We start from the raw sequence: 26052 nt of genomic DNA on the forward strand, positions 1-26052 counted from the left end.
GTACATCTCCATGCTTGTATTCTAGCCCACTTGAAATGAATGCTAACATTGCAGTTGACTTCCGCACAACCATCCGAACCTACATGTTAACCTGAAGAGAATCCTAAACAAGGACTCCCTTTGTGATTCAGATTTCCAAAGCCCTCACCCATTTAGAAAATAGTCTATGCCTCAATTCTTCCTACTAAAGTGCATGACCTCACATTTTCCGACATCATATTCCTTCTTTGCCACTCGCCTAGCCAGTCCAAGTCCTCGTGTAGCCCTCCCACTTCGTCAAAACTACCTGTCACTCCATCTGAGATTACAAGGTGTAGAGCTGGATGATCACAGCAGGCCAAGCAGCATCAGGGGTGCAGGAAGGCTGACGTTTTCGGGCCTAGAAACATTTTCGGAGAAGGGTCTAAGCCCGAAATGTCAGCCTTCCAGCTCCTCTGATGCTGCTTGGCCTGCTGTGATCATCCAGCTCTACACCTTGTTATCTCAGATTCTCCAGCATCTGCAGTTCCTACTATCTCTATCACTCAATGTATCTTTGTTTCATTGTTGAAGGTCTGTCTTTCTTGACTTTAAATTTACTCACTGGCCCAGAATCCACCACACTTTGGGGTAGTGAATTCGACAGGTTAATGACATTTTGAGAGAAGTAATTTCTCCTCATTCCCTGTTTTGAATTTGCCAACTTCATCCTAAAATTATGATTTCTCACCCTAGATTGCCCCAATGGGAAACAGCCTTTCTACGTTCAGTTCCTTACTCAGTCCCTTTAGCACCATTTATACCTCAGTCAGATCTCCCCTCATTCTTCTAATCCCCAGAGTGTCAAAGGACATCAGTGAACCAAACAGAGGGAAATGCTGGAGAAACTCAGCAGGATTAACAGCATCTGTGGAGAGAGAAACAGAGGTAATGCCTCACGTCTGGTATAATTTCTTCAGATGAACCAGAAAATGTTTATAACAACTGACAGTGATTTCATGGTCACTGTTACTGAGATTAGTTTTATATCCCAGATTTGTTTGTGGAATTTCAATTCCACCAGCTGCTATTTCAACCCACATGATGAAAATAGCAGTCTCGACTTTTGAATTATCAGTCCAGAGATAATCATATTACACCACCATCTCTCTCAGATGCTAGATCCACTTGAATTGAGGTTTGAGATTCTGATGTTGCAAGCATAGCAAACTGAGCAACCCTTTACAGTGCCATCAGAGAGGCAGACAGCACGCTCTCTCAGATTGACACATATGGGGTTTAGGCTGTTCCTTGCTTGGCCACATGGGGGCCTTTGTGAGTTGCCTTCTTGATCCTTTGGGATAGTAAAATCTTGGTGACGAGCATTGCCACCGTCATGACTTAGTGTGTGCGGTGGAGAGCAACATTAGAGAGCCACATTGCTGAAAAGAATTCAGGATTTTGTTAACAAGATGGATAACATGACAGAGAGAGAAAATAAATAATACACTGAGGATGAGCATTATTTTCCCATAATGAAAACAAAAGTTGCTGGAGATCACGGGGGTGGGAGGGGGTTGGTGTCAGGCAGAATCCATGGAGAGAAAACAAGCTAACGTTTTGTGTCTAGACGACTCTTCATCAGAGCTGAAGGGGGCAACACTTATACTATAGTGGGAGGGGTGGGGTTTTGGAGTGTTGGGGGGTGAGGTGAACAGGGAGAAAGGATGTTGATAGTTCAGATTAAAAGATCAGAATATGAGAACATCACAAGTGAGATGAATTAAAGGAGAAACTGTGCAGAGGGAGAGCAAGTTCATCCAAGCGAGGAGAATACTGGTGGATGGGGACATTGCTTTCACAGATGGCAAGAGCCAATCGGTAACAATAAAATCCATTGCTATTTGCCCAACATTGGGACAGCAATCATCTCAAAATGTCTTGATGGAATGAATTGTTTTTGACGGACAGCAAATGTCATTGTTTGGGTGAATGTTGGGACTGTGAGTATCAAAAGGTCGTTGAGAAAGAGTGGTCAACCTTTGAAACCTCAAACCTGACACTGTAAAAACTCTCAGGTTTGTGGGACCATTCTTGAAATTTGGTGTCAACAGCACAAAACCTCAAGTGACAAATATTGATGTTGGCTAAGACTCTGCTGTCAGTGGGAGTAAATGGCCTCGGACCAGGGTAAACCATCATTTGCTGATTGTAAATTAAATCAATTAGGGTAGAAGTTGAGAGTTTGGGCCGCTGAGAAATTCTGTTGAAACACAGCCTTCTGTTGGCAGAGAATAGAAACTTAAGATAGTTGTTGAGCACTTATCAACTCTGGGATGTGCATCCATCAGCTGGCCTATACAGAGAGATCTTCCAATGCTCAGAGTGATAAGGAAAGGAAGCCATGTCTCTTGTGGTAGTTACCATTTTCAAAAATTTTTTAAAAAATTATCATTACAGATTTGCTCAGTGTTTTCCTTGCCTAGATCTTCATCGTGAAATTATCAGGTATATGGAAATATTTCCCTGATGGCAGCCCTCTGGAATGTTGTACCTGGCATGTAGGAATAATACCTAAAGGTTTAACATTTATGTACTCAAAATAAAAAAATACATTTCAAATGCCTGAGGGTTTGAAATGTTTTCATTAATGGAGGCCCATTTTATGTTCGGACATATGTTAACAAAATTGAGTCAATGTTCACATGCGGGAGAACTCTTGACATCTTTCAGGCACTGGGCTGATAACTAGCAAATAGTTTTCATGCTAAACAGGTTCCAGGCATTGGCTATCTCCGGCAAGAGCGAATCTCACCATCTCCCCTTATCATTCAATGGCTTCCCCATTGCTAAATCCTGCGGGAGAATATTAATTTCCTCAGCGTTACCATTGATCAGAAACATGACTGAACCAACTAATATAAGTATTGCAGCTACAAAAGCCTGCAAATTCTGCAGCAAATAACTAACCTTCTCAGACACTGCCCACCCCTAGCTCCTCTTGCCAGCATTAAAATTACAGCCTGGTGGTAAATGATCCTTAAGTGCTTAAGGGCCTCCATTGGCTGTAGGCCTTACCTGCCATCTTTAAAATTTCAAAACAAAAACTAAGGTTGGGTAGATAGAAAGGAGGGAGGCCTTGCAGAAACATTTCCATCATCACCCTCCACCCACACATCTCCAAACAACATTAAGACGGGCTTGTAAAATTCTGCTGATCCACCCACTATCGACACATACACACGCACACACACATCCAGATATCCTTTTTTGAAGGGGACCGGAATTACAGAAAACCCCTTGCAAGTGGCGGCAACAACTCGGATCGTGTTGCACCTTTAACAGAGCAAAAAGCCCCAAGGCATGTCACAGGAACATTGAAAACCAAAATTTGACATTGAGCCACACAAGGAGATATTACACCAAAAATCAGCAGATTTTTAATGGGTGCCTTTGAAGGGAAGAGAGCGAGAAGTCGTGGGAGAGAAGCTCAGGCAACTGTACAGTGAATGATGGTGAAGTGATTGAAATTGAGGATGTTCAAGGGGCCAGAGTTTGGTAAGTGCCCAATCTTAGAGGACTGTGCGGTCAAAGAAGATTGCAGAAAAAGAAGGGATAAGGACTCAGAGGGATTTAATTGTAAACAAGGATAAGAAATTCGAATTAATCAAAAGAAGACTTGAAAAAATTCTTTTAGGGGACAGGGAGAAAGGATGTTGATATTTCAGATTAAAAGATCAGAACACGGGAGAGTCACAACTGAGATGAATTAAAGGAGAAATTGTTCAGAGAAAGACCAAGTTCAGCCACGCGAGGAAAATGCTGGTGGATGGGGATGTTGCTTTCACAGATGGGACAAGCCAATCAGAAATAATAAAATCATTGCTATTCTCCCAACACTCTGACCTCAATCGTCTCAAAATGTCTTGATGGAATGAATTGTTTTTGAAGGACGGCGAATGTCATTGTTCAGGTGAGTGTTGAGACTGACAGTATCTCACAGAATGAGATCACACGGACCATGTGTTCTTGGACTGTTTACACAGGTTTTCCAGATTTAAAACCATAAACACATTGTGTCAAACCTCTATTCAGGTCACTGCCAGCTCTGTGCAGAGCACCTTAGCTGCATTGTTTAACCCTGGAATTGGTTTATTGTGAAAAGACTCAGTCTCAGTCATTGTTAGAGCAATTGCAGATTGCTGAAGTGCAATGAACAGGCAACAGGACAATGTCTACAATAATCAGCTTGTTTTATTTTAATGTTTTCAACTTATTGAGCGAGAGAGAAGAGACTACTGTTATTGTGACAGAGCTAATGAGATAAGAATGAATGCTTCAGTTTGCACTGCTTGCAGTTGAAATAATGGCAGACATATCGACTTGTGCATTCTGTGAACTCCGAACCCCCGTTACTCCACTTTGGATTCCTGGTTCTGTTTACGATTTGGCTTCTTTCTGGAGGATAATCCTTGGCTCAAAGGCTTGCCTTGCTTATTGGGTCTTCTTGGGTTGGCATCATTTCCACGGCTCTGAGGAAATTGCTTGTTATTCTGGTAATTCCAGTCAACCTAGCATTGAATAGAGAGAAGTTTACTTCCAAGCCCTTCCTGTTGACCGATCATGTCATTTCAAGGATGAGCAAGTCGCAGATAGTGGAATGAGAGGTGAGCGAGTGCAGTCTGACACTGACTGACTGTGCCATCATTTCACAGCTTGCTCCTTTATTTAGAATAGCTCATTCAGGGATTAGTGTGCGGGCAGACATTCATCAAAGAGGTCAAAGGTGATGGCGTGAGAGCTACCACTCAGCTTGGGGCTGGGAGAGGTGTTGGACAGGGCTAGTAACCATCACCAGTTCTCGAAAGAAATGCCAAGTGGTTGGAAAGCTGTATTTTTTGGAGGAGTCTTAGTTGTCCTCTGACTTGGGCTCCCAGGTGAACAATACTCACAGCTGCAGCAGAATGGATAAAAGTTCACTGGGGGCTCATTCTCAAAGAACAAACATGACTGTATCTGCTCCCTGTTATAGCCCCATCCAGCGTTCCATTCTATTATATTCGAGACAAGTGTGTATTACAGGTAGGTGTGCATGGCACAAGAGACTAAAACAAAACCACCTATTTGATAATAGTTGAATTCCTGTGCCAATCCCAGTTATCTCACAGTGGGTCCCACAGAGTGTCCCCCACCCTTTCACAGCCTGCCTCACCAAAACCAGCAGATGCTCTGTCCTTTAATGGCCCTTGGAAATCCCATTTGGAAACCAATGCTACAAAGGGAATGGACTAGAATGGGCATAGCTACACGCTGAAGGCATTGATTTCAGATTGTCACCAAGACTTACTGATGAATAATACTCATCCTGGAATTTTGGTTGTCTTCTTCGGTACCACATCTGCAATAAAAATATATTGTTTCATATAAATATTCATACACAAAGCCACAGAAATTATTTTGGAAACAAAATGATTCTCCAAAACAGAATTTAATAAAATTTATTATTATATAATTTGTTGAATCTCGAAGATGACGATGAGTGGAAGTTCTCTGAGTATATTAGCCTCTGATCGACTACTCCTGAGTTATGAGCACAAACCCAGCTGATTTACCTATATTCATTCTGCACCTTCAACATCCCTGATTTTAATTGATCCACTATAGGGGGGCCAATGCCTTCGGCTGTCTGGGCCTCAGACTTTTGGAATTTTTTCCCGAAACCTCTCTGCCTCATTTTCTGTTCAAACATATTGTGAATGGCGTCTATTTGACCAATCTGTTGTTCATTTATCCTAGTACCTCCTTATCTGGCTCATTGCTGAGCTTTGATTTAGAATGGTCCTGTGAAGGGCCTTTGGCGGGATCTTTTATTAAACTAGTGGTGCTATATAAATACAGGTTAATGTTGATAACTTTAATTATTTTGTAGATTTTATTTCAGAGTGATTTGTGATGACGACCATGTCAATTTTCTGTGAAGGATTGCTTCCCTTTGTCTCAAACGTTGATTTTTAAGGCAGTTGAAAGCTCTCTCAGTAAAGCTTCATTCTAACACATTTATGAAGCTTTCTTCTACCTAAAGTCCAGGCAGAGCCTTCGTCCATGATTGCAATTGAGATGAAACATTGTGACAGGGCCAATGGGTTCAGTAAGTCCTGCACAGTCCAGTATTGCTATATTCCTGTGACTAATTCTCCGTGCTGTAATAGCTCTGGGTACAATGAAAAAAAATGACAACATCACAGTAAACTGTATAAATCAGCACAAATAGTGCAAAAGCACTCAGCAAAATCCCAAAACAATATAGGCAATAGAAATGTGATGTCTGGGCAGTCACATATCTTTCCCAAGGCTCAAATGAAGTCAATCCATGTCTACGTAATTATCTCTCTCTTTCCCTCTAGGCTCTATCTCTACTTCCTCAGGAGGCTAAGGAAATTCGGCATGTCCAGAATGACATTTACCAATTTTATAAATGAACCATAGAAAACATCCTATCTGGATGCACCACAACATGGTATGGCAACTGCTCTTCTCAACACCACAAAAATCTACAGAGAGTCTTTAACACAGCCTTCACAAAAAGTAGCCTCTATCCATTGATTCCATCTACACTTCCCACTGCAAGCAAGATAATCAAAGAGACCCTCCACACTCTGGTTATATTCTCTTCCAACCTCTTCCATTGGGAAGAAGATATAAAGCTTTGAATACACGAACGAATAGATTCAAGAAACATTTTCTCCCCAGTGTTTTCAGATTTCGGAATGGACCTCTCAAATGTTAATTAATTCTGATGTCTCTCTCCCTCTGCACCTCCTCTGCAGCTGTAACACTGTATTCTGCACCCTGTCCTACTACCCTGATACACTTTATTTGGTATAATCTGTCTGGATAGCTCAAAACAACACCTTTCACTGTTTCACAATACATGTGACAACAATCAATCAATCTCCACTTATCACTTACTCCTTTACAAACCCCTCCCCTCTTTTCAGCCCCATCTTCAGCATATATACCAACATCTTCCTAGTTACAATCAGTTCTAAAGAATGATGAGTGGACCCGAAAAGCTAATTCTGCTTTCTCTCCACTTTTGCTGCCAAACTTGCTGAATTACTCCAGCAATTTCTTTTCTCATTTCAGGGCTATGCAATTGCAAAAACAACTGATCAGATCTAAGGTCTGCAGTCCTGCCATATCCATTCGTGAATGGTGGGAGACAACTAATCAGCTCACTGGAGAAGGAGACTCCAAAAATATCCCCATCCTCAATAATGGGACAGCCCAGCAATCAGTGCAAAAAATAAAGCTGAAGCATTTGCAGCAATCTTCAGCCGGAAATGTTGAATAGATGATCCATCTCAGCTTCTTCCAGAGGGCCTGTCTTCAGCCAATTTGATTCACTCCATACTATATCAAGGAACACTGAATGCAGTGAATAATACAAAGGCTATGGACTCTGACAATATTCCAACAATACTCCTGAAGACCTTACCCAATTGCAGATCAGATCCCCAACCACAATCATGCTGCTTTTCACCCCAGTGTTGCGATCAGACCACCTACTCCTCACATGTTCCCAGTGGCAGCTGAAGAATCAGTTGCTGATGCACTCTGGCATTTCCCCACCTCACCTTGGCAGTCTCACTGAATTCTAGGGCACAACCAGGAAGATGGCGGAATTTGAATTTGTTAAATGTCTGGTATTAGGAGTCAAACAATGACTATGAAACCATTGCCAATTGTCAGGGGAAAAAAAACCCATCTGGCTCACCGATGCCCTTTCGAAAAGGGAACTGCCACCCTTACCTGGCCTGGCCTACACATGACTCCAACACGCACAGCAATATAGCTGGCACTTAACTGCTCTTAGGGCAATCAGGGAGAAATTAATAATTGTTGGCCCAGCCAGGGATGCCCACATTCCATGAGTGGATTTAAAAAAAGTTAATTCCAGTTAAATATATAAGAAATTAAATTGGAATATATGAAAACATTTAGAATTTATAGTTGTGCTAAAACTGGAGTGGAGAACCTAAGCCTATCCAAGCCTGGATCAGTTGAATAAGTACGGCAAGGAAAGGTTAACTGGGAGAACCGGTTGTTGAGGCCAATTCAATTGCAAAATTTACACATCTATAAGACATAAGAGGGTACATTTACCATTACTCAGAATAATGAGCTTAAAATAAAAGATTACCTCTTCATCACTTTCAAAGGAGGCTGATTCACTGCTGCTGTCCATGAATGCATCTCTGCTGTCCATGCACTGTAGATACACATCAACGACTGCACCAAAGGAATAGCTAACGCGGCTTTGGCATGTGGTCATTTTCTGCAGCAGTGAAATAAAGATCAGTTTATCTAATTAACTTGATAATTGGAGGTGAATTAAAACAGTTGATCATGAGAATAAAACAAATAAGATTCAGGGTCGATCACATGCAGTACGATCATGGCTGATCTTCTTCCTCAGTCCCAATTTCCTTCCCACTCCCCATTGCCTGTGACTTCCCTCGATGTCATAAACAGAACTGTCAGTTGTAGTCCTGAATTTATTCACTGATGGAACATTGGCAGCCTCCTAGGATAGAGGATTCCAAAGATTCGTAGTATACTCAGTTACCAAGCAAAATTCTCCTCATCTTAGTTTTAAATAGTTAACCTTTAGCTCTGACTGTGCTGCAGATTCCCCAGTCGGCACAAACAAACTCTCAACCTTGTCATACCCCTGCAGAATATTATAGTTTCAATGACTGCACCTCTTATTGTTCTAAAAATCAGAGTATAAAGGCTTATTTTACTCCAACTCTCATCATAGAAAAGCTCTCTTAACCCAGGAATCCTGTGGTGCACTTCAGGTTCAACTATCTAGAAAGCAAGTGTATCCCCCTTTAGATGTGAAGACCAAATGTGAACACGGTGATTCCGGTAAGGTGTCAGTAAAGTTAACATAGAATGTGAAACAGTACAGCACAAGAACAGGCCCTTTGGCCCATGATGTTGTGCTGAACATGATGCCAAATTAAACTAATCCCTTCTACCTGCCTTTGATCCGTATCCCTCCATTCCTTGCATGTTCATGTGCTTATCTAAAAGCCTCTTAAATGCTACTAATGTATATGCCTTCACCATGACCCTGGCAGAACATTCCAGACTCCTACCACCCTCTGTGTAAAAAACTTGCCCCTCACACCTCCTTTGAACCTTTCCTCCCTCCTTTTAAATATATTAGATATTTCAATTCTGGGAAAAAGATTCGAACCGTCAACACTATCTGTGCATCGCAAAAATTCATCGACTTCTATAAGATCTGCACAATTGTAGCAAGATTTCTTTATTCTCATACACCAACCTCCTACTCCTTGTCTTCCTAAATGCTTGGTGCACCTATATCTGAACTTTCTTGAGTTTCATGTACGACAACATCCAAATCCCCCCAATACAAATGTTTGATCGCTTGTCACCACTTTTAAAAATATTCTGTCTTATATTAAACCTCTAGAAACATCAATGATCTTGACATACATTATTACTTGCATCAAGAGGAAGATGTTCTGAAAGAGGTTTCCTCCAGAAATTAAAGATTACATAAATGCTTTTGAAATTTTCAAGTGGTGTTTGGAAGTGGCTTTGATCAAAACTTTTCAAATCAAAAATTTCACAGAGCTGACATCTGAAACACCCCCAAAAAAACTGGATGTTGGAGGTTCAGGACTCAGAGTAATAGATTTCTATTTGGCAAGGACATCAGGAAATGTTGATCAAAGGTGGATGTCATACATTAAGGTTTGGATTAACTATGATCTCATTGAATTATTTCCTTTTGGTTTTATCGTCACCACTGGTTTTAAGCAAAAAGGTGTTTCTTAACCTTCCTCGCTGTCCGTCTTTCTCTATCCTCAGATAATAAAAACTAAACTGTTTTATAAAATAATTGTCATGTGATTCTTAAATTTTCAAGTGTTAGAAATGCTACTTTGAGAGGATCAGACAGGAAGGGAGGAGGCTAAAACAGTCAGAGCAGTAGCAAAGCGCACTGAGAGCGAGAGCCAGTGAGAGAGTGATCTTATATCACTCACACTTTGAGGGGTTGAGCAAAAGTAGGGGTTGAGCAAAAGTAGGAAACAGTAATGGAACATTCAGAGTGGTTGTGGTTCAAAGGTCATAGAGCAAGTGTGGGCAGTGAATGAAGGAGGGCCGGATACAGGAGTGGAGCATATCAAAGAAGGATGAAGAGTTAGGGAATGTGACAACGGCAAGGAGATGATGTAAGTTAGTGGTGAAGTGAGACAGGGTAGTTAAATTGAAACAAGCAGTGAAGTGAATGAGCAAGTGATTGGAGGAAGAGATGAGTCACATTTTCACTGCATTCCCTAAGCATAGTATACAGCAATTGGCATGTCTCCCATCCAATCAGACCAGTCTCCACGTCAAAAAAGTAAAACAGTAAAACGACTGAAAAGGAAGGACTAGGAACAGTTAAAGCTGGGAAAGGAAAGCAGCCAATAACACAAAAACTGGGACGGAAGCAGATGAGAATATTAGCTGCAGAAATCAACAGACCAATGCTGTTCTCTAACACATTCCAATATGGAAACACAGCAGAATGAATGGTACTTGTACACATAAAGATAAACATTTGAAGGCGACAATACAATACTACAACATGAATGATGACTCTTCATATGTGAGCCTCACTATCTAGTGCTGACTAGCTTTTTGACGATGAGCCAATTCATTCCCTACTCCACAATCACAATAACTCACTGTGGGAAGAGGATGTTGTACAGTCATGAGAATGTGAATGCTGGCTAATTGTATCTCTCTTTCATCTGTAGTGCCATTACTGGTTGCAATTAGCAACGTTACCATCATCTAAAAACAATGTTGTTTTCTCTGAATCATCATTTTCCATTGATATTGTTGTTAATGAGTTTAGAAACCCTGGATGAAACCCAGAACACCCAGCAGAAAAGGGGAGAACGTGCAAAACCCACGCAGTCACCTGAGGCTGGAATCAAACCCAGGATCCTAGCGCTGTGAGGCAGCATTGCTTACCACCAAATCACCCAACTTGTTTTCCATTGATAGCTACACATCAATATTTTTATCATTAAATCATTAATAATATTTTAAGTTAATCATAATTAATGTTACATGCTTGCTTTGCAGGAGTCTGTTTCTGAATTTTAAGATGAATCTTCTAAATAAAGAAAGCTAGATTCTAACTAAGCCTCCACAATATCTTTCAGCATGGTCTTGCAATTTTTTTTTAATTCGCCTGTTCAGATATGTAAAGACTCACCTCTGGAAGGTGGGACTTAAACCCAGACCTTTGAAGCCAGACACCATGACATTTCCAATGCACCTCAAGCCTCCCTTTCTCCATCATCATTCAGTCACATTTTCCATCAAACTAACGTCATTGGGTAAATTTAACTTTACCCAATGGCATAACATGGCCAATAACCAATTAGTCACTTGTTTTGCGCGAACCTGAGCCACTACACTGAAGTCATCTGGAAAAAGGCAAGGCTCATGTGTGCAGTGGTACTGTCCCTAACTCTGAGCCAGGAGACCCGCGTTCAAGTGCCACCTGCTTGTTATGACATCTCTGAATAGGCTGACTGAGAGAAAAAAAACAAATTCAGCGCATTCTAAAAATATTGCTGGTCTCTTCTCAACTCACAGTGCTTGCTCTGGAGTATTGCGAATGAACAGACAACCTCATGTTTGTTATTTCTAGATTCTGTGACTTAAGAGCCAAGAAAGGTTGAACCTATGGGTTTCGCCCCACTCTATCTGGTTTTGTGTAGTATACACATCGCAATAAACTTCAAACACTTTTTATCAATACTCACAGCGAAGGGGTCATTACTGAGCTCGCAGTTTTCACTATCAAATCCACCTGTTTTCGGGCACAGGGTTTCCCTTGCAGTAAATCTTAAATCCACCGCAATCTCATTAGGTCCTGTTGAAGTAATCTAGCAAACAAAATACACGGTTTAATTTAGGGATTCTTAAAAATAAAGTAAAGCACCAGCTTGATTACAATATGAAGGAAATCATGAGACCCGCAGATGACAAAATCTCAGTCACTCCCGAGCAATTTTCTTGCTATTATAATAGAATAGTGTTCCATGGCATACGAAGAATTAATTTTGTCAGGTTGCTATGCTGACATGAATTACCATGCGTGGGTCATCTTTGGCTTCAGGAATATGGGCTAAAGGATTGTAAAAACAAGTCATATTTAGACAGCACCTTTAACAGAACAGAACGTGCCCAGCAGATTACACAAAAATACATAAATAACACAGGCCAGTGACCAAAACAATGGTCAAAGAGGCAGGTTTTAAAGGGTGTATTAAGAGATTTGCCAGATAATTCCAGAGTTTAGGGCTTTGAAGGTGCGGCCGCCAATGGTGGAGCTATCAAACTTGGAGCTAGAGTCTCATGTTCAAGCAAGACTGGCAGGTTGTGAGGCTGGAGAAGGCTGCACAGACGGGAAGGGGTTTGAAAACAAGGGTGACAGTTTTAAAATCAAGGCGTTGCTTAACCGATGTAGGCTGGAGGATCAGAGTGTTGAGTGAAAAGGACTTGAAGCTTGGTGTATTTCATCTTTGCTGTTGCAATGTGATGTACATCTGCCTTTAAGAGGGAGTCTCCATCACCAGCCTGCAAAAGACAGAAGGTGATACCTAATCCATGTAAAAGTGCACAGCAGTCCTGGAGCTCAGATACAGGTACACGGCCTGATAGTTGCCACAGACTGCATATAGACTTATCGAACCCAGACTATTGTTTAACTCATCCGGTTTCTTCTGTAACTGTTAACATCAACCACATAGATATTTATAATATCTACATGCATTTGTATAGCACCTTTACTACAACCAAAGCTACCAACACAATCCGCAGGAATACTGCCAGATAAAATTAGGCCAAGCCACAAGCAATACCACGGCAGATGACCTAATATTTGGCCAATGGTCTAGGTTTTAAGGAGGAATGTGAGGTAAAAGAAGGGGAAGGGTATGAGGGATGTAATTTCAGGGCTGGGGGCTCAAGCAGCTGAAGGTCAGCTCCAAATCAGAGAGGTGCATTGTTTAAATATAACTTAATGATGAACGCAGTCAGGAAGGGAAAGTGACCAAAAGAGGAAATATTAAAATAATGAAGGTGCTGGTGCGTAAGAGTATGTCAGATTTGGAGGGATTAGTGGATAGAGTTTGAAATTAACTGACATGAGGCAAACAGCAGTTTGAGAGCCAGTGGTGTTTGCCATGACCCCAAAAGTTGCACACAAAAGAAGCTTTCCAGTGTATCTCCAATTAGGATTGGGGCACAGAGGAAATTGGTTGGCTCTTTCCTGGAGAACCAAGAGAAGGTCTTGCACAAGCCAGTGGCTGAGCGGATAATGCTTATGGGATGAGTGGAAGGATGCTCACATTTTACCACGGAGAAAGGTTTCAAAGAATTTCTCATGAGCAGCCTGCAAGCATTCAGCAGCCTAGTGTTTGGTACAAATGGGTGGGCTGCGAAAGCCACATTCTTCACCCTTTCCTTTACAAACATTAGGATTGAAGAATGACCTACGTCATGGAGCCCAAAGCATATGTTAAGTGTGATCTCCTGTCTCAATCAGGCAAGCATACCAACTGGAATAAAAACAGAAATATTCAGCAGGTCTGTGCCATCTGCAAAAATGGAGGCAAAGTTAACATTTTGAATCAAATGTGACTCATTTTTGGGAGACGGCAGGAACTGCAAGTCCTGGCCAAGGTGACTGCAACTAAGAAACAGCCTCCGTGAGACGGAGTAGTGAATCACCCAATGAAAGAAAGACTTCATCTTTACAGTGACTTTCGTAACCATGGGACACCCCAGTGTTCTTAATAACCGATGAAGTCGCTTTGAAATGTAGTCCCTGCGGTAAGGCAGGAAACAAGCCATCAATTTGGACTCTGCGAGATCCACAGACAGAAATTACCAAATGCGGGTGTAATTTTATTTGGGTGATATTGGTTTGATCATAAACATTAGACCCAGGTACTGAATAGAATTTTCCCACACCTTTTTGAGACAGAGCCATGGGTTATCAATTGTGCACCTTAGGGGGCAGATAAGAATGCTGTTTATTATCTGGTCTGAAAAAGACACTTAAAATGAGCTCCTTCCACACTACATTGGAGAGTAAACCTGATTTTTTAATGTCTAGTGTGGGACCTGAGGCCACACCTTCTGACTTAGCTGCAGAAGTGCTGACCCAATGCTATTTTTATCCAAATGAACTGTTCATTTACCTCAAAAAGCATCCCTAAAGGCAAAGAAAGACAACAGAGACAAAAGTAAAATACAGAAGAAAGTCAGGGAGAAATAGAAAAATAGAGGAAGCAAATTGTACAGAGAGAGTGGGACAATAATTGTAGGTTTTATTTTAAAAGTAAGACCAGACGATGGACAGGTAACAAAGAGACATTGAGAAAACCTTTGGAGAAAATAAAAAGAGCTAGAGAGAGAGAACAGGATGTAGGAAAGAAAGTACTAGAGTCAAAGAAAGTGACAGAGGCAAAAATAAAGACACAAATAGAGCAAACAGGAGAGGAAAGGTAGCAACAGAGTAAACAGAGCAACGCAACAAAAAGCTATGAGGCATAAATGCAATCAAGTAACATTAAATGATGCTTACATAAAGCAACTCATTGCTTGTCGCTTTGAGGAGGTAGTCACTAACTGTGTTTCTGTTCAATTGAAGAATGGATTCTTTCAGGGCATCTTGAACAATTGGCGTGAAATCAGTCATCGGTATCCCTGGAAAATAAAACGAGGGAAAAATGTGGTGACAACAAGACTTTGTACTTAGCTTTACTAAACAGCTTGTACTTTCCCTGAAAAAGAATGCAATCAAAATGGGCCTCAATAGTATCTAAATTAAAAATAATTAAATTTTGACCTTTTAAAATGACTTCAGTACATACCAACAGAGAATCGTAGTGTCTGCAACACGGCAAGAGCCAGAAGAAATGAATTCATCTTGGCTGACTGGGAACGCTGATTGTAATCAGTTGTGGATGATGCCTCTATTTCTCCCTTACTGAATCCCTGTCCGTTGATTGCTTTTTATATGCTTTGATCACTTCAAGTAATGACTCACAGTTTTCACAACCAGTATTTTAAAGACTTTGAAACCACAGCATGTTAATAGCTGAAATAATTTCACTGCCAACTTGATAACTGATGAGGTTAACAATCGAATACTTTTGGAAAGAATGTACATACTTGATCCATTTGTTTGTTGCAGATTAAAACATAAGTTGATCATCCCACAGTTCAAGGGCCAAACACGAAAAGTATGACTTCTTTGCTTTCCCTTTTTTTAAAATTATATTCAATGTTTTTATGTTTGGAAATTATCAGTCGTTTCCAATAGTTTCTTCTGTATTTGGGACACTGGGTGCTCACGAGAGGCAAGTGTAAAATGCAGCAGATTTTACATTGATCACACCTGTTTTTGGGTGCATTAGAATGAGGAAGTGCTTTTTTTGAGCACAAAAGGAGAATTGGGAATTTAATGTCCTCACCATGGGAAGTTTAGAGTTGGACAGTACGACACTTCCTATTTAAATGATATTTAATTGTGCTTGAGTAGGGATTTAATTGCATTCCTGATCTGATTACCTCAATTTATCTAGAGTGGCAAGTCTTGTTTGTTGAATCCCTAAAGTGTGGAAACAGGCCCTTCAGCCCAACAAGTCTGCACTGACCCTTGGAGAACCTCACCCGGACCCATCTCCCTAATCTACAGACCCTTGAACACTATGGGCAATTTAGCATGGCCAATCCAACCTAACCTGCACATCTTTGGACTGTGGGAGCAAACTGGAGCACCTGGAGGAAACCCACACAGACACGGAGAGAATGTGCAAACTCCACACACAGCCACCTGGGGGTGGAATTGAACGCGGGTCTCTGGTCCTGTGAGGCAGCAGTGCTAACCACTGAGCCATCATGCCGCCCATAACCATTGACAAGCCCTTACACCAAATGTGCCCCTTAAAATAGACACTAAAATGCATTAAAATGATATTAGAATGGCCTCATGCCTCGAAAGGTGAACTTGGAAAGAACTAACCAGTATTGTCTCTCTGAACCAGTATCGTTCCCACTTGAAAGTGTTGAATACTGTTTGTGTTCGAGGGCCAGCTCAAGGTGAGCATCAAAATGGACAAATAGCCTGATAAAACCCAATGAGACTCATTTGTAAAGGATATGAATTTGGGTAATTGACTGATAGGTTTCATAAACTTGCACCCAAAGTTTAATCAAATCTTGTAATGCTGGCACCTGAGAGGAGAAATTGGGGAAAGTATGTATTGATTTCAGGGATCACAGGAAGATCACAAAGCCATGAGAGAGCAGGCAAAGGCCATTCAACCTATTATATCTGCACTTGTTGTCTGAGCATTTTGACTTACTTTGAATCTCATAACTTTACCCAAAACCTGCTCATTGTTTCCTTTTAAATGTTGTACATGCCTCAGTTGGGCCTGTTTCCACCAAATTGTCCATTCCATTCTACCTGCCTAATCACCTTTAATATGTACAATGACTTATGCACATATACATAGCGATTGTAGGTTTGAGCAAAAACCTCATATTCTGAAACAATGGACCAAAATCCTGGACTTTGCAAATAACTTTTAACATTTCAAAGACAGCAGCTGGACTATACTCTAGGAAAAAACACAGTCACAGGGACAGCTACCTGGAACATAGAACATTACAGCACAGTACAGGCCCTTCGGCCCTTGATGTTGTGCCGACCTGTCATACCGATCTCAAGCCCATCTAACCTACACTATTCCATATACGTACATATGCTTGTCCAATGATGACTTAAATGTACCTAAAGTTGGCGAGTCTACTACCGTTGCAGGCAAAGCGTTCCATTCCTTTACTACTCTCTGAGTAAAGAAACTACCTCTGACATCTGTCCTATATCTTTCACCCCTCAATTTAAAGCTATGGTCCCTCGTGCTTGCCGTCACCATCCTAGGAAAAAGGCTCTCCCTATCCACCCTATCTAACCCTCTGATGATTTGATATGTTTCAATTAAGTCACCTAACAACCTTCTTCTCTCTCATGAAAACATCCTCAAGTCCCTCAGCCTTTCCTCATAAGACCTTCCCTCCATACCAGGCAACATCCTAGTAAATCTCTTCTGCATCCTTTCCAAAGCTTCCACATCCTTCCTATAATGCGGTGACCAGAACTGTACACAATACTCCAAGTGCGGACGCACCAGAGTTTTGTACAGCTTCACCATAACCTCTTGGTTCCGGAACTCGATCCCTCTATTAATAAAAGCTAAAACACTGTATGCCTTCTTAACAGCCCTGTCAACCTGGGTGGCAACTGTCAAGGATCTGTGTACATGGACACCAAGATCTCTCTGCTCATCTACACTGCTAAGAATCTTACCATCAGCCCTGTACTTTGCCTTCTGGTTACTCCTACCAAAGTGCATCACCTCACACTTGTCTGCATTAAACTCCATTTGCCACCTCTCAGCCCAGCTCTGCAGCTTATCTATGTCTCTCTGCAACCTACAGCATCCTTCGTCACTATCCACAACTCCATCGACCTTCATGTCGTCTGCAAGTCATTTATAAAAATAACAAACAGCAGTGGACCCAACACCGACACCTGCAGTACACCACTAGTAACTGGTCTCCAGGATGAACATTTCCCATCAACTACCACCCTCTGTCTTCTTTCAGCAAGCCAATTTCCGATCCAAACCGCTATATCTCGCTCAAGTCCATTCCTCCGCATTTTGTACAATAGCCTATTGTGGGGAACCTTATCAAACGCCTTGCTGAAATCCATATGCACCGTATACGATGGTTCAGCCTGAAAATCCAATTCACACCTCAACTCTAAAAGCATAATTAACCAGACTTAAGGAATCAATTCAACTCAGACATTATAGAGCCTTTACAGATACCAATACTCCCGACTTCAATTAATATTCATTCGCAGAAATAACTGGATATTCCTCTTCATCAAAATACATTTAAACCACCGTGTTTAATTAATGCAGAGATTCTTTTGCCACTGAAACATCTGTCTACTGCTTTCTTCATTTCACATTCCCTAAATAAGGCTAGTGTCAGAACCCGGGATCTCAGGGTGATACCAACCACCTAAAAATCAGCAGTTTTGTTGATCACAAACCAGAAACCTTACAAGGTCTTTCTGCTTCTGCACACTCTTTGGAATTGGCCTTTACATTTTAATGTCTTGTCCTTAAATCAAACTGTACCGTTCCCATTCTCCATGTGGAACCTAACTTTCACTCCGACAACTTCTCAATATCTTTTCAACCTTCTACATTATTTTCCTCACAGTTTCCAATTCTTCTATGTTTTGTATTGCCCCAAACTTTGAAGTTGTCCCCTGCACACCAAGATCTAGATTGTTTATCGGGAAAAGGATGGCTCCCAATATTGAGCCTCGAGGAACACCATGAGAAGCCTCCTCAAGCCCAAGAATGGCCCATTCACCATTACCGTCTGATCCCTTTCACTCAGCCAACTTTATAGCCATGTTGCTCCTGTACCTTTTATTCCATGGCCCATCACTTTTTTTACAGGGTGTCATGTAACACTGTATTAAATATGCTTCAGACAGGCAAGTAAAGCACATCAACAACATTACACTCATCAACTCTCTGTTACCTCTTCAGAAACCTCTAGCAACTTAGCAAGAAGTGATTTTTGCTTAACAGATCCTTGTTGACCCTCCTGAAATGAATCCATGTTTTTCCATGTGACTATTAGTCCTCTGCAGATTCGTTGGTGAAAATTACATTTTCAGTAAAACATTAACTTTATAGGAATTGACAAAACTGAATATTTATGTCCCCTTTTCTCATCAACTTGCCAGGTACTCTTCTCATTGCATGTCCATGAAAGAACAAGTGGATATGAAATAAACTTCTAACAGTGTCCAAATCAGTAAAAAGCACCAACCTGAGACAGTCATACAGGCAATTATAGACTATTTGTTTATTTTTCTACTGACAGGTTTTGTTTTAACTGCATTTGTATAAATGGGATAAATGAATGTAAATTGTTTTTGTTTAATTGTCTTGTCCAGGCATCAGAGAGCACAAAACAGTGAACTATCCTTTCGTCCATTCTACCGAGCACAAGAATTGCAAGGTTTTTGTAATATTTCAGAAAGTGGAGCTGAGTTCCTGAGATAAAGGATGCCCCATTTCTACTGTGAACACCCTTTACCTTTAAACAAAAACAAAAGTAACAAAAAGAGGCATTTAAGCAAACTGAAGTCATTCATGTCAGTATCACTGAGCACCACAGTAGATAATACATATCACAGGCTGGAAAATAAATTTTACACGGAATGAGCATTCTTTGTTTCCATGTTACAAGCCAGATCAAGCGGGGTAAAAGTCCACTAAAAATTGTGTGTTTTTCAAGGAAAATGATAAAACCAGATACGGGATATTCAGTGCAAAATAATCTCGTGCAACAGTTGGAGCATATTTCAAAGACTTGAAGCTTCGATGTGTCTTTATTATTATCAAAAGATATTTGTCGGGTCTGTACACAGCCAAGTAAATGTTTTAAGATGGGGTTGGAGATGCCTGGCTCAAAGAACGAACTGTCCAGGCATGTTTGGATACTAGTTATTCACAAGATGGAATGTCCTACAAGTGCATTTCAGGTCAGAACAGGCAGACATTCCCCAAATAATCTTGCAGAATTACACAATGGTTATTAATCTTGGAGCAGACTGATTTATGAAAATTTTGTTTTGATCAGGGCTAAAGCTCAGACTGGATCTTTGGAGCCTAACTGAGTTACGGCATTACTCACACTTTGTCTTGTTGGGAATTTGGATATTTAGTACGCATACTGAGATAGCAAAATTATCTACTTCTGGAGATGATGGCTTGAAGATCAGGTTGTCGAACCAGAAGAGCAAGGGTGTAGGTGGAAGGCTGGGAAGGGTGTGGGGAAGGGAGAGTGCAGAGGCAGGAGATCATATGAATTCAAGGGGGAAGGAAAAATGGAAACATCGGAATACAGGGGCTGGATCAGGTTATTTATCCATCCCCTTAGCACTGTTGGACATCTGAACCTAATTGCATGCACCCACATTTGTCCCATAACTTTGAATATATTTCAAGAAAAATGTATCAATCTCAGACTTAACATTAAGAACTGGCCTGGAGTCAAGAGTTGTGAGGGAAAAATAGAATGCAAAATTCTTTCCACTCTTTGCGTATAAACATGTTTCCTAATTTCGAACTGAAAGTTCTGGTGCTAACTTTGAAGTCTCGACCTTAGTTTCCATCTGGAGGAAATGGCTTCTCTCTATCTGCCCTGTCAGTTCTTCTTAATGCCTTGAAAACCTGTTAAAACCATGCTTAACTTTCCAAGCTCCAGGCAATATGAGCCTAGTTGCTGTAGGCTCCCTTCATAATTTAACTGCTGGAGTTGATGTGGCAATTTTACCTTGTGAAGGAGGAATGGTGAGTCAAAACCCACCAGGCTTTTGTTCCCACCTCTTCCTCGAGGCTGCTAAGGAACATGATTTTTCAGTCTCTGATCTAGTAATTGTCTCAAGGCTGGTCTGCCAAGAACTTTGCCAGACCAGAGAAGGGAACAATAACAGGCCATTTACAGGGTGGGCAGATTAAAAGACCAGCTTTATCCTGCATTCATTCCCAAATATATGGGTCCAAAGTTAAGATGACTAACTGCAGTCCATAAAGGACCATGGGTATCTCTCCCCATTGGAGCAAGAGACAATTTTTTTTAAAATGTATATTTTGAGGGGTATCACTCCACAAGCATGAGGTAAGGTGGGGAAACAGTGGCTCCATGACCTATCACAGCTGACAGGGGAGATTTGAACCAGGAGTCTTATTCTCCACCACCATCTAGTCATCTTGCTAACTGAGCAAATTGACCCCTACTTATTAGGCTATGTTTAAGCTCTCTTAAAAACATGTTAAACTTTAAATGTACTTCTTTCAAACACACTCACACTTCTCCTTCAACCACACCGTAATCTCCTATTCTACTCAACACCCTTATTTCTACCCAATTCTTCCCCCATTCCCCATACCGTGATCATCCCATTTCCAAGTGCGACCATGGGGAAGGGGAATTCTGGAGGACGGAAGAGTGTGGGAGGGCAGTGGGGAGACAGCATGAAGAAGACAAGCGTGTGGGGTGGACAGAGTGTGAGAGAGGGGAGAGTGCAGGGAGGGGGAGATTCTGAAGTGGGGAAGAATGTAAGAGTGGGGAGAAGTGTGGGTGCAGGGAGAGTGTGGGGTATAGCTGGGGGAGAGACAGAATAAGGTATGAGAGAGGATGATACAAGGACAGGAGATTGTGGTGGAACACAAAGGACAGGAAAGCTTGGAAAACAGAGATCCTTACAGCCTTAGAGACAGGACCTGATCATCAATTTGTGTCTAACTACTGGACTGTGTGGTGGATGTGTGAGGGAGAGTCTGTGGTAGCTCAATCGAGGCAGAGCCCTTGATGAGGGACTGCGTAATTAGAATGGGATTAGAGGCTGGGATCGGACCTAGTATGTCGATCTTCAAAGTGGAGCTGGACAGCTTAATCAGGGAGTTCAAGGTGCCAACTTTATTTTGACTCACATGGAGCGCTCAGCGAGATGCTACGCCTCGGGGTTGACAGCTCTCATTTCCTTTCACTACTGAGTTTCCTGCAGTCAAACAGTAAACAGAATCTTATAGGGGCCTGAATAACATGGGTTATAGAAAGATTTACAGCAAAGCCATGCCAAAAGGCTGCCATGAGGCTAATTTCAGCATCAGGAGCAACTCACTTGCCCGTTTTCAAGGCAGTGAGGTGAGCTTTTGTTAGGCAGAGGCGAGTGGCTAATTAAGTGGGGGATGATATCTTGCTAAGTTTTTTTGATGAAGGGTCTAGGCCTGAAATATCAGCTTTTCTGCTCCTAAGATGTTGCTTGGCCTGCTGTGTTCATCCAGCTGTACACCTTGTTGCCTCATGAATGCCACTGTTCACCTCATTGATAATCGACCTCTGATCTTACTAAATTTACTGAACGGGCTAGACATCAAGAATTCTTGATATGGAAATCAGATCAGGGACCTAGTGACTTCAGATTGATTGCAGGAAACTCAGCAGCGAAAGGAAATGGGAGCTGTCAAGCCCTGAGGCGTAGCGTCTTGCTGAGTGCTCCCTATGAGTCAATATAAAGTTGGCACCTTGAACTCCCCGAGTAAGCTGTCCAGCTCCACTTTGAAGATCAACATACTAGGCCTGATCCCAGCCTCTAATCCCATCCTAATTATGCAGTCCCTCACCAAGGGGTCTGCCTCAGTTGAGCTACCACAGAATCTCCCTCACAGGCCAACCACACAGTCCAGGTGTTAGGCACAAATTGATGATCAGGTCCTGTCTCTAAAGTTGTAAGGATCTTTGCTGTCTAAGCTTTCCTGTCCTTTGTGTTCCACCGCAATCTCCTGTCCTTGTATCCTCCTTGTTGGACACTGGGCATCAACATCTCAAGGCATGCCACTTTACCTCTGGCCACAGGCAGCCAGCATCCACAAACATTGGCATCTGGTCTGTGCCAGCTTCTCAAAATCCTTGCGGCACATCTCACTCACACATCTGCTTTGCTCTGCATTTCAAAGCTCCACTTTGAGCTTCACCAGCGACTATCATTGTGATGTTTCTCCAAGGACTCTGTGTGCTCAGAAGCATGCACCTACATCATGGACTAGACCAGGACACTTTACTTGCTTTTCTCTCTTTGATTCTACCTGGATGCTTATGCTATCCCTGATTTGCATTGCCTTTTTGAGGTTCCCCTCCTACCGCCCCACCCACACTGAGCCAGAGACTCTAGGTTCACACAGTGCCATACTATTTAGTGCAGACACGAAGCTGGAAAACTTGACATGCTTGTCAGCAGTCCTCAGTCAAGGGTCATAGTCAGTCAGCCACTCAAGGCGGTCAGAGACAAGACATCCTCCATATAAATCAAGGAGTCAAATGTTGGGCCTTCCGACTTGAATCTTTTTGCCCAACTGTTGGCTGCTTTCATCTTCGAATGAGAAAGAGGTAGGTACTAATGGCAATGAAAGTGGGTGGCATACCTGTTACTTTCCATGCAAGTGGGGAGATGCCCTGAGCGAAGATTAGGCTAAGCAGAGGGCATGCAGGATTGGTGATCTCGAGGTTCGTGGTGGGTGAAGATTAGGGAGGGAAGCCGTCCCAGGGAATGGTGGGAATGATAGAGGCTTGAGCCTGGTTGGAGGTGGGTACAGTAGCAGAGATAGATTTTGAGTTTGAGGTATTGGACAGAAGATGGTAGCACTCATGCTGGCAGAGTGGAGAATGTTGCTGATCTCCTTCCTAGATTCCTCCAAATGGCAGAGACTGTGTTGGCCCTTATAGCAATCTGGGGCCGGCTCTGGGCATGGTCTAGTGTCATGACCTCCACTGCCAGTCCTGGGTGAAGATAATGCACGGTGTGCGCACCTCCAGGTTCTGGCTTGGAAAGCCAGCCATCAAATATTTGACATCTGCCACATCCAGGGTGCCAGGCTGACAGCTCATTTGTCACTTTAAGTATGGCATAGGTGCCAGTCACGTCGGTCAATTCCAATACCTCCAGTCAGTGGCAAGTTTTTCTGGGAATGGTTTGAACTAAGACAAGGGAACAGGCGAGAGGAACATTACAAGAGCAGGGCAGGTAGCTAGTTTGGTAGGACATGGTAAAAAAACACCCATTAGGCCTCATGGTGAAAATCCTCCCAAGAAAACATGTCTCAAGCCACACTTAGCCAAAAAGTTCAAGATTCACCCCAATTACTTTAAGTTGGTTTCCAGGTTGCAATTTGGGGGCCCAATATAAACGATGTTAGTACAATGTCCTGTTTCTCTATGGTGGGTCTTTTGGGTACCCCAATATCAGCCATCATTTAAAGGTCAGGGGTCACAACTGCAGCCTGTTGGGGGTCATATCACCCATATTTAACTCTCTGTGTGGTTAGGACACGCAAATCTGACACACAATGGATAATCTGACTGGTGCCAAGCATTAGGACTGTGAGCATGCTCTTTGCACAGCCATTGATTGTTACAGGAGAAAGCAGAGGGAGGCCTGGCCTCTTTCCCTCACGCTGGGGAATAAGACTGTTGCTGGGTTACGGTGAGGGTTAATAGAAGAATGCACGTCAGGAGGAAGGATAACGGATCTCGGATAATGGCTCAAATAGCAGGCGGACGAAAATATTTTAGAAATGGAAATGTTACTGAAATAAAGCTAACCACAGAGCAGTGAGTAAAGACACAGATGAAGAGGCTGAAAGTCAGTGGAAAATATTTGGCTTTGCCAAATGGACAAAAAGCAGAGTTTATATATTGCCACATTTAGTCACTCATTTGAAAGGAAGGAACTCGATATGGCTGATTTATTGTACTGAAAAACTGGAACTGTACCAGCCCATAATGGGTCTGCTTGGCTTTATACAAGTTGGCTAAATTTAATCCAGCTATGAGTGAGTCTATATATTACTTTTGTCAACATCATGTTTATGGATCCAACATCTGAGTTTTTTCTCCCTGTTATCACCCTGTTGTAATTAATTAGAATTAAATTCACACTGACAATACAAACTATTCTTCCACACGGTCTCCACAGAGACACTTGCATACATAGGCCTTCATATTAAACTCTCACCATGTGTAAGAAAGAGTTCAGTCAGAAGGTCCTACTGAGAATTCAGCGTTAAAATCCAAAAGTGAGGGTTTAGGGAAATGTTCGGGTCTGAGAGTGTCTGGAGGAGAGAGGCAGAGAAAAAGACCAGGTTCAGGGCCTTGAAAGAGGGCCAGGGGCCACGTACCAGGGGAGAGTGGATCCAGGTGAGGGCCTTGAGACAGAGGGCTTGGGAAAGGGGCCTCGGGAAGGAAGTGCAGGAGAAAGCATCCGGGGAGAGGATCTTGGTGCAACGGTCGTAGGTGAGGGCCCAGGTGAGCGTGTCCAAACTGTGGGGAGGGTGAGTTTCTGTGAGAGTGTGGGGAGACTCAGTGCGTGTGAGAGTGTGGAAAGAGTGACAGTGCGTGAGACAGTAGGGACGGTAAGTTTGTGGGGAGGGTGAGTGTGTGTGAAAGTGTGGTAAGAGTGGATCTGGGGAAATAGTCAGTGAAGAGGCAGTGGGGTGATGGTCCGGGGAGGTGATTCAGAGAGACGATCTGGTAGAGAGGATGTAGAGTGAGGATCTGGGAAGATGTTTCAGAAAGAGGCTGCAGCAGAAGTAATCCAGGGGAGGGTGGGATGAAACAATTAGATACTGAGACCTCGTTCCAATTGCAACACACATGATCCCTCAGTAATTTTAATTGGGTGAATATCTGTATCTCGGTATATGTGACAATAATAACAAATCAAATTAAATGAGTCTTCCCAATTTTTATAGCTGCACCATAGAAAGCATCCTATCTGGATATATCACGGCTTGATATGCAACTGCGCTCCCTAAAACAGCAAGAAATTACAGAAAGTTGTGAACACAGCTCAATCCATCACACAAAGCAGCCTCCTATCCATTGACTTCATCTACACTTCCCGCTGCCTTGGGAAAGCAACTAACATAATTAAAGACCCCCTCCCCTCCCAGTTATACCCTCTTCCACCCTTTTCCATCAGGCATTGAAAACATGTACCAATAGAATCAGGAATAGCCTCTTCCCTGCTACTTTCAGGCTTATGAATGGGCCTCTCATGCATTAGTGTTGATCTTTCTCTACACCTTCTCTATAGCTCTAACATGATATTCCACACTCAGTTCCATTACCCTGACGTATTATGTAAGGCATGATTTGCCTGGATAGCACGGAAAACAATACTTTTCACTGCATTTCGATCCATGAGATGATAATACATCAAATCAAATCAAATATTAAGTGCCCAAGGTACTGGGTCCGGAGAAAAGGGATATTTCATTAACATATATTATCAGACTCTGACAGGGCAATTGG

General features: G+C 42.2%; 1 protein-coding gene across 1 annotated transcript; it reads right to left on the reverse strand.

Annotated features, from left to right (window-relative positions):
- Positions 1-4194: 4194 nt before the first annotated feature.
- LOC125454237 (uncharacterized) lies at positions 4195-15095 on the reverse strand. Its single transcript, XM_048534798.2, has 6 exons — positions 14946-15095; positions 14657-14778; positions 11826-11948; positions 8162-8296; positions 5306-5356; positions 4195-4529 (listed from the first exon to the last, which is right to left on the reverse strand). The coding sequence occupies exons 1-6, from the start codon at positions 14998-15000 to the stop codon at positions 4371-4373; spliced, it is 645 nt and encodes a 214-aa protein (XP_048390755.1). The 5' UTR covers positions 15001-15095; the 3' UTR covers positions 4195-4370.
- Positions 15096-26052: the final 10957 nt, after the last annotated feature.

This window comes from Stegostoma tigrinum, chromosome 7 (assembly GCF_030684315.1).
Source record: "Stegostoma tigrinum isolate sSteTig4 chromosome 7, sSteTig4.hap1, whole genome shotgun sequence".
In the NCBI taxonomy this organism is placed as follows: Eukaryota; Metazoa; Chordata; class Chondrichthyes; order Orectolobiformes; family Stegostomatidae; genus Stegostoma; species Stegostoma tigrinum.